Below are 13,368 nucleotides of genomic sequence, written 5' to 3'. Positions count from 1 at the left end.
AGAATTAAGTGCTCGGTTATGATGTGCTATAGTCTATAGCCTACCTCTCTGGACTCTGTTGGCCTCTTAAAGGGATGCTGTGCAGACCGCACAATGTCACCAAATGTGTCATTACAATTGCAAAACTAGTGCATATATCCATAATGCAGCTGGAGGTGAGCGACTATGGCTACAAGTCATTTACAATTAATTTCTTTCTTTCACTGTTTGTTTCTTCTGAGGCATAAACATAACCTTTCAGATTCAGACACATTGTATTGTTTTCTCGAATATTTTCCTTATTATTTTCTGTTTTGCTTTTTCACTGGATATGATATCATACAGGCTACTTTTTTTATTTAATTCTTTATTTTTTTATTTATGCCAATTCAGTATGGTGTTTAAATGGACAGGTAATTCCACCTGGTCAGGGCATTTTCTAAGAAATCATAATGAATAAAATTTAAAAAACTAGCCTGTAGGATACCTATCATATCCAGTGGCATTTAAAAAAAATTGATTAAAAATCCCTAAAAGGCTTAGGCCTACTGCAAGACTGCGCAACTAGAGTAAAAGAATAAAGTGTGAAGCCCAAACAAGAAGGCCTTTGAACTTTTCACTTTCACTGATCTCCATCTGATCCGCCCTGTGTCCCGCGTGCTCATCCAGGATTTTTGCAGCACCTGCCTCTTGTGCGATTATTCACTTAACACACCCAGTTGATCTCTCCCATTCATGACAGAAAATGGGGATTGTCGGAAGACAAATAGAAAGATTATCTTTAAGAAAAGCTGAAAAGAAATAAGCGATGTTGTTGAATGAATTCAGGTCTCCCGCACCGCGATTAAATTACGATAATAGAAATGATGCAGTTTATAGCCTATAGGCAGGATAACCAGTGGTTTCTGTCTTATTTTTCTTCTTCTTTTTTTTCGTATTTTCCATTTACTATGCTATGTAAAATAAAGCCGTTAAGATATATTCGTGTAGCTGCAGACAGTCATTTTTCTTAGATGCAACGTCTTCTCATTCTGGTCACTCCAGAGGTTTGACAACATCTGCAACCAGTGAGCAGCAGCAGCAGGAACCCATGTAAGGCTAAACGCTAAACACGACCATACATCTGAACGACGAGCCTTTTGCTCACACAAACGCACTCACACGGTGTCTGCTACAATAACCAACATGATACTGCTTTGTGTCAGCTCACATTAAACCTGCACCATGCTGAAGCCTTTCTTTTCACATGAGAGGAGAGTGGAGGGGGGGGGGGATGAATCAGACACCTTTCTTGACATAATTTAAATCATTATTTTACTGCTTTTGAAACTTTGCACATTATGCACATAAACTTCAGAAACAGATAAATAAATTAAAGTAATCAATACAAAACTAAATATTTTTCTATGTTGACTAAACACATCTCGACGAATACAGAAAGCCTAAAACCCTGTTTCACAGCGTATCCAGTACAGCACAAAAACAAATCTGAAAATTATGTACAAAATACAGGGACAAATAAGCTGCTCACCCTCAAGATATTTTGTTTTTTTCCTTAAGCAGCAAATTGTCAGACCTTTTACATTTTTCACATAACATCGGGGCACGGCATAGAAAAGCTTTGCTTGCGTTAGTGCAGCATTAACAACACATTGTTGTTATTTCAAAACACACTTACAAAATGAACACAGACTGACCTAAACAGAAAAACTAGTTTGAATAATTTAACTTAAATAACAAACACATATAAACAACATAGTAGCGATTTGAGGCTTTGCACAATATGCCCTGTGGTAGACTGTGCTGTAAGCATGATGGTGATGGTGGGATTAATTAAGTAGCCTATCATTATTTGGTTAAAGAAACACTTCTATGGCCTAATAGACCTTTAACTGTTAATGAATGCAGATTGGTTTTAGGTCATCATTACTTTGGGCCCAACATCTGGTGTAAACAAACACGTGTTTTCTTATAAACAGAATAACTCACACAAATGTGATTTAAAAAATGAAATAAAAACTGACACGAAAGTGATAAACAGCAGCCAAAAAAGGAACAATTTGTCTACGGTTTCCGCTGACTGTCAAACTCGTTGCCCTTGGGCCCATTGTGTGCCGTTTCAGTCTCTTAGCTCCTTCTTCTTCTTCTTCTTCTACGCTGCTTGCAGTCATCCGGTATGAGGAGGCCACTGTGTCAGCAGCTGGCGGCATGCGGCAGCAAACTCCGGGGTTGTTGTTGAGTATTATCAGTGCTGGGCCGCGCTGAGGCCCCTTCACCATCCTGATACACGAGCCATGGCGGAGTCGAGGGCTGAGCTCCCTGTTCACATGAGCTGTGACTGTTGCATAGACTCTTGGTGTGTGGTTGGATACCATGAGGTGTAGCTGGGAATGTAAGATCCGGTTGTCCCCACCGAAGTCTTCGTGGCGGTCGGCGAGCTCCAGACAGGTGTCACCGAGGGAGAGCCGCTAGACAGTCCGCGGCCGGTGGCTAGAGCGTTGGTGTCAATTGTGCCACCGCCTTGCTTCATTAATTTCTTGAATTTAGAGCGTTTATTTTGAAACCAAATCTTCACCTGGAGAGACAAAGGAAATGATTAGAAAATTGACTAAACGACAGATTGACTAACGACAGTTTAGTCAATTTTAGGCACGTTTTACGCACGCAGCCGCTGATTTCATCAAGAGCAAAACATTTGTATTATTAATATTTTGCCCTTGATTATTACTGTATTAAGATGTCATTGATTTTAACAACACATCAGTGGTAATACTCAGAGAAAAAAAATCCTTAATTTGCTATTTGCTATTATGTTACTTTTGATGAATGGTGTTCCATTAATAATAATAATAATAATAATAATAATAATAATAATAATAATAATAATGCATGTTGTGAAAAAAGAAAATACATTTAAAAGGTGTAACGGTGCTGCAGCAGAGTGGAGCTATTTGAGCGAGTTTCATGGACTTGCCTGTGTCTGAGTGAGACCCAGCGACGCTGCGAGCTCAGCTCTCTCCGGTAACGCCAAATATTGAGTTTGTTGAAACCTCCTGTTCAGGGCTTGAAGTTGTAAACTGGAATAGATAGTCCTTGGTTTTCTAATCTTTTTGCCTTTCCCGTTGAATCGAACCTCTCCGCCTTCCACCACTGTGTTTTTCTCTGCTTCTGGCGCTGAGAGACAGAAAAGAGCAAAGAGAAGAAAACAAATGAGGAGGCAGTTGTAGCCAACAGTGCTGCGCAGCTATGAATACTCCAGCGCAAGTTTTACAGGCTGTACTTTAGGTATAATTACCTTTAATTGGATACATTGTTTATAGCGTTACGCAATAAATAATTACCAAGCCTAATTCCAACATCTGGGTCGTCTTTTCGCTGCAGCGAGGACTGTATAGCTACAGATGAAAGACGTGCCATCACAGAAAGTTCATATTTAAGATCCAAAGATGCTGTTGCACACTTACCTGTCTCCTCTAACCGTGTCTGTGGGAGTGCCGAGCTGTTTTGGTAGGTCTGTACTGTGCTGAGATATGGACTGGTGGAATGGCTGCCGACGGAGTTTACGTATGGATAACCCAAAGATCTGGGGAACGACGAGGCTGGACTGTAGCTATCGTGCTGGGTATGACCTGCAGAATGTAAACAGTGCATTGGATAGTGTCCGTGAGACATGGAGGAAGGCGACATTTGTTGACTCGGGGGTCCAAACTCCATGAAAACGGTTTTTCCTGAGGCAGGGCTATTAAGACTTTCTGGAATTGTAGTCATTGTCATCTCTTCTGGCGGTTCCCCTTGTCTTGCTTTTGTTGTTTTCCTTCTATGATCTCAGTGAAGGATGGGTCCCAATTTAAGCCGAACTGATTTTTTCTCTTTCCATTCATAAGAAAATGTAGTTGTAGCCTGTGAAAAGTCCTAGGTATGATGCTGTGGACCAAGACAAACTCGCTCAAAGGTTTGAATCTCGGACTCATGAATATTCATCAAAGACTGTCGCTGATTGGTCCACTCTTTCCAAGAGGGAAGCCGATTGGCGACGCTGGGGCTGGGTCCGAAGAACCTGATAAAGTCAAGAAAAAACACATAAACCTTAGATTTCTTCTAGACATGTCAACATTTATTATTATTATTAGGCTATTATGATGACATTATTTAGGCCTACAATTCGTCCAGTAAGCTAACATATATTTTAGGCATCACATTTTGATAATACTGCATAGCCTACTATACGGCGATAACACTCACTTTTGTCTCAGCACTATCCAAACATTTTGAAATGTAAGAAAATATTGTCATAGCCCATATCGGTGGAGCGTTCGACACAATCAGGTTTGTCACGTTGTATTAAAAGTGGCGGTTGTCATATAGTAAGCGTAATTTATTAGCCTAATGTTGCATAATATTCCCAGCCCTATTAAAGCTGCTCTTTCTGCCGGCCAGTTTGATTAAAGCTCTTTTGATTAAAGCTCTATCTGGAGTAAGGTGTATTAGCATAACACTAGTGTTCAATTTTCATAAGTAGGTCTGTAATTAGTCATGAGTTTAACACTTACATTGGCTGGAGGTCTCAGTTACACCTGCAGCACGTTCTGCTCTGATGTCAAATGAGGTTTGTTGGTTCAGGGCTTTATGCCTAATGATGTTTTATAACACCTGAAAACATGTAACGACATCACATTCAAAATAGCAAATATAGTTAAACAACAATTTCTGATTAACAGGCCGATGTGTAACTAGGCCTATATTTTAAACAATGTTTAAAAGGGCAACTGTTTTAATTATGCATTTTTTTATAACAATATGCTATAGCCTATTAGTCGTGGGAAATTGTTGGTTATATTCTCACCGAACTATTCCCTGTTTTATAACGCAGCCGTGAATGCACGCAGGCCTATTTTCTAATCACACTGAAATGCTTTCCAAACCACTTTATTTGATTCTATCGCAATCAATTAATGGTCACAGTTTTGTTAAACACTGGCACCTTTGATTAGCATGTATCTAAGTGAGGATGGGGGTGCGGCCAGCCTCCCACAGCCTTACAAGAATAATTATCCATGGACATTTGATTTAATTGAACTGACGACTGACTTAACAGGAGATATTTCTTCTTGAGCTGCAGGTTTAGACCTCCACAACTCAAAAGCTCAAACGGGATCGCTGCTGCAGCTGTAAGTAGTGTTTGACCAGGCTATATTGAAAATAAGATCTTAGTTTCAATCAGCAACTTACTTTAAAAATTCATGTGATGGAAAAGAAGCAGATAAATCCGCGACATCCGGGGTCAGAGAGCCTCCGCAGGACGCATTTGGTGAAAGAAGAAGAAGAAGAAAGTATCCAGCAGCTCTTCATTTTATTAGGATTCATTTGTAGGCTGCAGCTCTTGTTCTGGTGTCTGCAGAGCAGAAACACAGCCTGGCTGCTCCATCCGCAGTCCCTCCATCTCCACCTGAATAACAAATTAAAGGCAGTTAAATTCCGTCACTGTGATTATCAGTGTAGCCTAATTGCATAATTGAACTCAAAACCGAACTAGCAAGTTCCAAAATGTGTTATCAAAATGCAGGCGCTGACATCACGGCACGTGTGCCACAGTGTGCCAGGCGGCTTTGGATGCCTGAATTTAAAGATTTCTGTGCAATATTAGGCTATAACGAAAGCTGGTCCCTTGTCCCCTAAAATAGGCCAATTTGAAGTGATTTCTCTGGAATTACTTTCGAAAAATGCTTCAAGATTTCCGCTATCAACAACGACAATGATAATGGTAGTACAACCAATAATTATCATCTTCCAGAACAGAGGACAGATTTTTATGGGTACTTGGTGGGTGCGACTGATAACTGTCATTATTTTCCCACGATTATAGTATCTGCAAATTGACACGCGGCTGTGAGCAAATCCATTAACAGAATAGAGGCAGAGTTTGCAAAAAAAAATAAAAAATAACACAACGAGTACTACTAATAATAGCAATAATAATTACAGGCTTTTGTTGAAATGTAGAGTTGAGCAGACTCACGAAATAAATGCTGCATAAATCATATTCATTTTATTGATATATGCAAAATCAATCATTTACAAAGTGTGTATTTGCTTGGAACCTAAATGATTAACTATTTATTTGAAGGATTTTTATCAAGCCATCCTCAGTGTCATTAGGATGAGCAGGCGTGTGATAAAATTACCACTTTAATTTATAATTTGACTCTCGCTGGCAGGAGGGCAGCGCAGGCCACAGCGCTCCGTCCTGCAGCATGGCAGCATGGCAGCAGGGCTCTAACTAGCCACACTAAAAATAAAGTCCTCCATGCATGGATGGGCCGCAGAGGCAGGACTCATTAGGAGTGAGTAGCTCTGTGGCTGAGGGTGTTTTAACACCTGCTGCTCTTCACCTGAGGGTTAGTGCAGAGGTGGAGAGACAGAAAGAGGAGGGGGAGGTGGAGGGCTAAACGGGCCAAGATGTCACAGACTTCATTTCAGTCCGGTGATCGAAAGCCCTCCTCAACTGCCATGCCAACCCACATTTTCACAGCCACCAAATATTATCCCGACCGCGGTGCATTGGTAAACTGTGTATCCATGCTGTGTGAAGGCACAGCTCCACGTGCACCCTGCAGACTCTGCATGCGAACAGGGATTCATTATTGTCATTGGAGATGCAGGGAGCTTTTTTTCTCTCCCCCCTTCCTTATAGAGGAGACAGAATGCATGTGTAACCTATATGTTTTTATTTGATGGATTTAAATATGTTTTTTCCAGCTTTAGGTTTCTGATGACATTTGATTACTTCTGATGATTTTCTGTCTGCAAATGAAACCTGTTTTATTTCAATTTCAATAATTTCCCACAACTTTTACATGCTATCTCTTAGATGCATGAACTCAACATCATGATTCATATATGTCTAATTCATAACAAAACTTCCATGCTTTATTTTTTTTACATATAGTAATATGTCTGAAAATGCCCATCATGGACAGTATTACCACATGATCTCAGCTGCAAATGTAATTCAGTGAGTGACTGACTTCCAGCAGAATTGTCTCACTGCATATGAAGGTTTATTTCACGTTTGAAAGGCAGAGGATCAAACAAGTGAAATTGCCTTTTGTTCTGCTTCCTCTCTGGCTTTGCTGCTGGCTGCCATCCTGTAATTTGCAGCAGCGTCAATGAACGCAAACTAGATGCACTTCAATTAACTCGATTCAGTGTCTATTTTCATGTTCAATGTGGCATAAAAAATGTGAATTGATTTTGTTTACAGAGTTATACATAAACAAAAAAGGAATCACATAAATTTAATTTACTGTCTCTATATAATAATTTAATTTAATGGGCTTAAGAAACATTATTGAATACTTTTGTGTGATAATCAGATTTTAATACTTTATTATATAACCTGCAAGTAATAAGGTCACACTCTGGTTCTGAAATGAAATGACACTAAGAATGATAAAGGGCATGTTTTATTTAATTCTCCATATCAAATTATTTATTCAGATATTTTGAGTTCTAAATTAATTTTTCTCATTTGATTATAATTGAGTATTTATAAACACCAGGAAATATTAATAACTTTTTAGTCATTTAATTAAAAACATCTGTTAGTCAGTTTGAGTCATGGCAGTTTCAATTCCTGCTTCAAATGTTGCTGTTGGTGGCTACTATTTTATATTTGGATCACATATTATGCCTTTAATAAACACTAACAAGTAGAATAATGTCTTTTATTGACAGTAATTCAATAATTAAACTATGAGAATGTGTTGATTTAAAAAAAAATGGTGTGAAGGATAGTAATAATTGTTTTGTTTGTTTTAGGCATTGCTGCATCACATCAGGTCGGGACATACTGACCAAACTGGACCCATTGCTCTAGTAAGGCCTTACACCATTGTTGATTATTGAAGCCTGGTGATAATAGAAATAAGGAGCCAGTGAATGTGGCATTAAATTAAATACTAATATGTATTTGGTTTTTTTTCTCCACATTTTGTTCCTCCTACATAGATTTAGTTCCTTATCAAAAGCAGATCATAAATAGCTAATTTTGAACATAAGTAACTCTTTTATTCGCAGACAGTGAATGAAATGAAAACAGCAAAACCTTTATCTGCAGACAAAAATAATGACTCTATAATCAACACATGTGTAATTGGACTTAAAGCTGGTCATTGCCCCCCACACACACACACCACCATTCAGTGTCCAGAGCAGCTCTCTCCTCCGAAAGCTGGGGGTCACAGTGTGGAAAAGGCCCCAGCGAACTGGTAGAAATGCTGTCCCCATTACAGCAGCAGCAGGGGTCAGACCATGGCAGCAAGCATCCAACCTGCCTGAAATTGGCTGCAAAATGACCAATTACCTGAGTGAAGGCTGGGGAGAAAGGACTTGGAAAAATATGGCTTTTACTTAATTCAGCTAAACTGTAAAAGAAACTAGTGTCACTTTGATGCTTTGCTACATGTTACACTATCCCCACCTGTTAAGTGACGATCTGGGCATCAAATCATCAACCAATCGGAAAATCAATTTTAAGGATAATCGAAATTTAACCAACTTAATCATGTAGTGATGTAAAAGAGATGGATTGCAGGAATATAATCCATATAACATAACTATAAACTGGGGAATTATTTCACCAACACTAAAACAATGATTGATTAAACATCTTTACATGTAGGTCTTATTGAATTAATTTCCCTGCAAATGGAAAACATGCAAATTCGCCAATTAAGTCATTTGCCCATGGAGAGCTGGGCTGCTTGACGTTCAGCTGCCACTGCGCCTTTAGTCTGAAACCCCTTTTTAGTTTTTGTTAAGAGTTAAGTCTCCAACAAAGACAGGAAGGAGGTCAGCACTCAGCCAACACCTGAATGCGCCTCTCTTTTTTGTGCTCCCCTTGATCCCCACAGTCTGTGCCTGTCATTAGTCTTAATGATGGAAAATTGTCATGTTGATACAAGTCTTGCTCTCCCCCTCTCTTCTTTGTATGAGTAGAAGCTCCATTCGTAACAAAACCGTGGACACTGCATTTGTGCCGGGGGAGAAAAAAGGCTGTAGATGCTCTTTCCATAGCTGGGATAATTATTCCTACTGTGACCTTAATGATTCGCTCTGTTCATCCTGCATCTCATCCACGCGCCAGGCCCTCAGCAGAGCCCTGTGTCAGGGAATATGAAAAACCCATATAATGAAACCATTTTGGCTGATGGAAAAAAGGGCTTCTGAAGCTGCACTTGCTACAAAGACGGCTCAATTATATGAGTAATTGTGATAATTTTCCCTCCATTCACTGCTTTCTCTGAAAGGTAAAAAACACAGATGCTGAAAGGGAAATTACTTGGACAATATATAATCTGTGAAATGGTCACAACAGAAAAAAAAGATGACTGTAAGAAAGTGTAGGACTATAAATAGGTATGTTAATGCAGGGCATATAAACACACCCTTAGAAGCTCACAGCACTACCCTGTGCAGCCTCATGTGAATAGAAAAGAAACATGCAACAAATGACCATTGAAAAAACCATTATAAAAGTAGATATGCAGCTGCCAGAAAATTAAACCTCCTTCTCCTTCCAATTGACAAATTTCAGCTCCTGAAAATGCACCCCCATAGTTGGCTATCATTTGTTGTTCTCTGACAGGAAAAGGATAATTACCTCTCTCAGAGGCAGGAGGACTGACATGCCCTTTAGACTTTGCCATGAATGCAGAAGCTTGATAGAAAGCTTGAGGAATAATTTTCTTCTGTGCCTTTCCTTTATGTTCAAGAGCATGTTTTGTTCAGGAGAACTTGGAGATGGCAGTATTGTAGAGTGCATTAAACCACAGGTGTTCATACTGTAAATATGACATCCCTGTGTCTATCAGCTTCTCCATTCGGGGGAAAAACTCTGAAATGCATTAAAATTTCAATTTCATCTCGCCGGGAGACAGGCAAGATAGTGAGATATGCATTACTTTTTCACAGTGGGTATTGGATTAAACATTTCCCCTTTATGCTGGAAAAAAAGATAAAAGCTTCTTTCTATCAAACAGGAGTGAGGCCATAAATTCAACTTTTGTGCACGAAGAAATTCATTGTATTTAATGCCACATATGTGCATCTGCATGAAAGCAAATACTAAACTAACTCTCCACCATGTTTTGTAAGAGAGCGCTATACTTTGTCTCTGTGTTCTGGGAAACCTATTATTAAAATGTTCAGCACTGGTCTATAGATATGATAGTTAGATACATACATATATAATCGTTTTTTCTCCTGCATGTTGTTTCATTATGTCCACAACTTCTTCCCCCAAAAGTGCAATTTTTCCTAGAGAAACCTCCCACATGTACGGTCACTCACTGACCCCTCAGGCCCTGCAATCTGGAATAAATCTTTCCAGACAAGCCGAGCAACATTACAGCCTTGCAGCTCAAATACTTGTATCACACTCAAATGATGAGTCTCTGTCACACACCAAGTCATCTGTTTCACCCCAACCCTCCAATAACTTCCATCCCATTGAGCAGCCTCGTGTGTTACGGGGCCAAGACAGCCAGAGACCCCCTGCTCCTACCTGATTGTGCCTCCTGCAACACGGACAAGCAGCTTGGTCCCAACACCAGCCTTTACTAAGCATCACTTTTACACACGCACGCACGTACACACACACACACACACACACACACACACACACACACACACACACACACACAAACCACCAATCTCAATTCAGTGCATCCCACTGTGCACTTCCTGACAGCCTCCAGAAATGTTTTCAAGTTGTCAAGTCTCTACAGTAATAGTTTGGGTAGCTGAGAATACAACAAAACAATAATAATATGATCAGAAATTTAGGTTATGTAAAGACTGCCAGAATAAAACAGTTTGGGTTGTTTCTTACAGGCTATTTTCATTTGGTGTTTTGATTTTGTTTCACATTGGAATCTGGCATGATGTTTTTACTATTTAGTCACTTTGACACTGAAAAAAATTGGCTCCTTAAATGTAATTTTTTGAGTTGCAGCAGCAGATATTTGAGCACAGATTAATTTTTCCAAAATGTTTATTTAGCTCGACAGCGGTGAGGGACTGTATGAAAATTATTAGGGAGAGAGGAGGTTTATGTGTTTTGTAGGCAGGGAAATCTGATGTTTTTAAATGATTAACTATTTATTTGAAGGATTTGTATCAAGCCAGAGTAGGGGAGAGTCTTCCAGTGTTTTTTCATCTCAGATTAATATTTTAAAATGTTTATTTTCACACACATCAGGCTACAACATCATCTGATGAACCTTTCAACAACTGTGATAATAACGGTTCATTGAAAAGCTTTGGGTTTAAGAAAAATGCTTGCCATAATGTATGCCAATAGCTAATTCTACTTGGTAGTGAAAGTTATTGCTCTGTTAACATATTTAGGTTTAAATAGCAGCAGCATCCTAAATTATCTATGCATGTTTAGTTACTAATGTTAAATAGTAAAACAAATATTTCCAACTCAATAACGTTCTGTTATTTTAAGATAGTGGAGGGAGGATTTTTAGAATATTTTTTTTCAAGGCAAGAAGGTGGTCCAAAGAAAATATGAAAAACGCCAGTAAGGGTTTAACTCCTTTACTAAATCTGACATGCAATCTTCAGCTGCCCTCACCACACCAATATTTTTTGTATAGTCTCTGATCACCGAAGCATGTGTTGCTGTGCATAATGCAAACAATATAATAACAAATAACTTTATAAAATAATTTAACAAATAAAATATGTTGCTGTGGTCCTGTGAGACCCTTAAAAGTCTAACTATAGTAATTTCCCAAAACTGTATTATTTCATCTGTATATGCTTCTCAGTTGAGGGTATAAAGATAGAGTGTGTCATATGTTGTACAAACTTTAAAGGCCTTTGAGGAAAATATGCAATTTTATATAAATAAAATTGACATGACGGATAAGCGGACAAAGATGGATGGATGGAAAATTGACTTGAAACTATGGGTTTGGAAAATTCTGTGAGTTCTGGCCTGATGAAACCTTTTTAAAAACTTTCAGTTAAACCCAAAATGTTGGTCAAGTCAAAAGTAAAAGGGGGCTGCTTTCCTTAGAAACTCTACAAAAATGATTAGGGTGGGGAGAGTGAACTGAACCATGTAGCTCACTTCACCATCATTGTTAACATTTTCTTTTGACCCTGCCCCTTGACCTTATATTTCAGCCATTCCTTATTTTTTACCCAAGAGTTGTCACTCTCACCACATGACACTTTTAACATGTTTTTTGACACCTTTACTGTAGGTCTGCTTTCTGTTAAGATGCAGAATAAAGTGAAGGTTTATAAGGTATTATAAGCCCCGAAGTCTCCTTCCAGGCAACGCACTAGGATTAGGTATTGTTTAGGGTTAGGTATTGTTTAGGGTTAGGTATTGTTTAGGGTTAGGTATTGTTTAGGGTTAGGTATTGTTTAGGGTTAGGTATTGTTTAGGGTTAGGTGCCTTGAAGTCAATGGTCGCAGCGCTGCCTTGAAGGAGACGTTGGTGGCTTAAAACAGTGGTTACCAACCTGGGGTCGGGGCACCCCTTAGGGGGGCAGCAAAGATCACAGCAAGTCTTTATCTGGTTTAAGGTTGAGGTAAAAAAAAAATATTTGCACATGTTAAACAAATTATGATAATACACTAGAATATATAATGTGTACAAAAGTCTGTATAAAAACTATATATTTTTCTTAAACTTAAGTAGGGGGGGCGCCAAGGTAAAAAGGTTGGGAACCACTGGCTTAAAACACCATTGAGCCCAATCACTAATAACCTATCACACCTATTCTGTTTCTGACATATTCATCCTGTTAGCTTTTAGTTGATTTTGATGAGGAGAATAAAAAACTCTGGGATGAGGAAAAAAACAAAGGGTCCTCCCATTCTCCCCAAATCTGAGAGTACCCTCCATTCAGCAAAAATTGCCCCATCATTTTTATACTTTCCTTTACAGTTTGGAAATATTATTTTTTTCTCCAACAGTGGCAGCATGAAAACTCACACACACGTGATTTACAGATATAGGCCTAAATGTAGGGTCTATACTGTTGCACAGACACTGACCCTCAGACAAAGGGGGTCTGATTTTGTTCATCGCCAGCAGTCTGATATAAACCAGTCTGACCTACAGCTGTACCTCACTGATATTACTAGCCAGGAACAGAGAGCCTTGTCTTCCAATTACACCGCTGCACCGCTGCCTGAAGCTCAGCCATCTATGGAGAAAGCTAAGACAAGGCTGTCAGAGATTTTAATAAATGTAGGGAACACTGCATGGGAAAAGTGTTGCTGTCTCAATAGAGTGACACAGACAGGCCAAGGCTGTCAATGGAGCCCCTAATGACAGAGTAAGATAATGACAGACCCCAGTTA

General features: G+C 39.1%; 1 protein-coding gene across 1 annotated transcript; it reads right to left on the bottom strand.

Moving 5' to 3' along the window:
* Positions 1–1,123: 1,123 nt before the first annotated feature.
* dlx1a (distal-less homeobox 1a) lies at positions 1,124–3,977 on the bottom strand. The gene is made up of 3 exons (XM_039818550.1): positions 3,444–3,977; positions 2,954–3,153; positions 1,124–2,554 (listed from the first exon to the last, which is right to left on the bottom strand). Exons 1-3 carry the CDS (start codon positions 3,751–3,753, stop codon positions 2,303–2,305), a joined length of 762 nt encoding a protein of 253 aa, XP_039674484.1. The 5' UTR covers positions 3,754–3,977; the 3' UTR covers positions 1,124–2,302.
* Positions 3,978–13,368: the final 9,391 nt, after the last annotated feature.

Source organism: Perca fluviatilis, chromosome 12, assembly GCF_010015445.1.
Source record: "Perca fluviatilis chromosome 12, GENO_Pfluv_1.0, whole genome shotgun sequence".
NCBI classification, from domain to species: Eukaryota; Metazoa; Chordata; class Actinopteri; order Perciformes; family Percidae; genus Perca; species Perca fluviatilis.
This window is presented reverse-complemented; position numbering and strand designations above follow the sequence as displayed.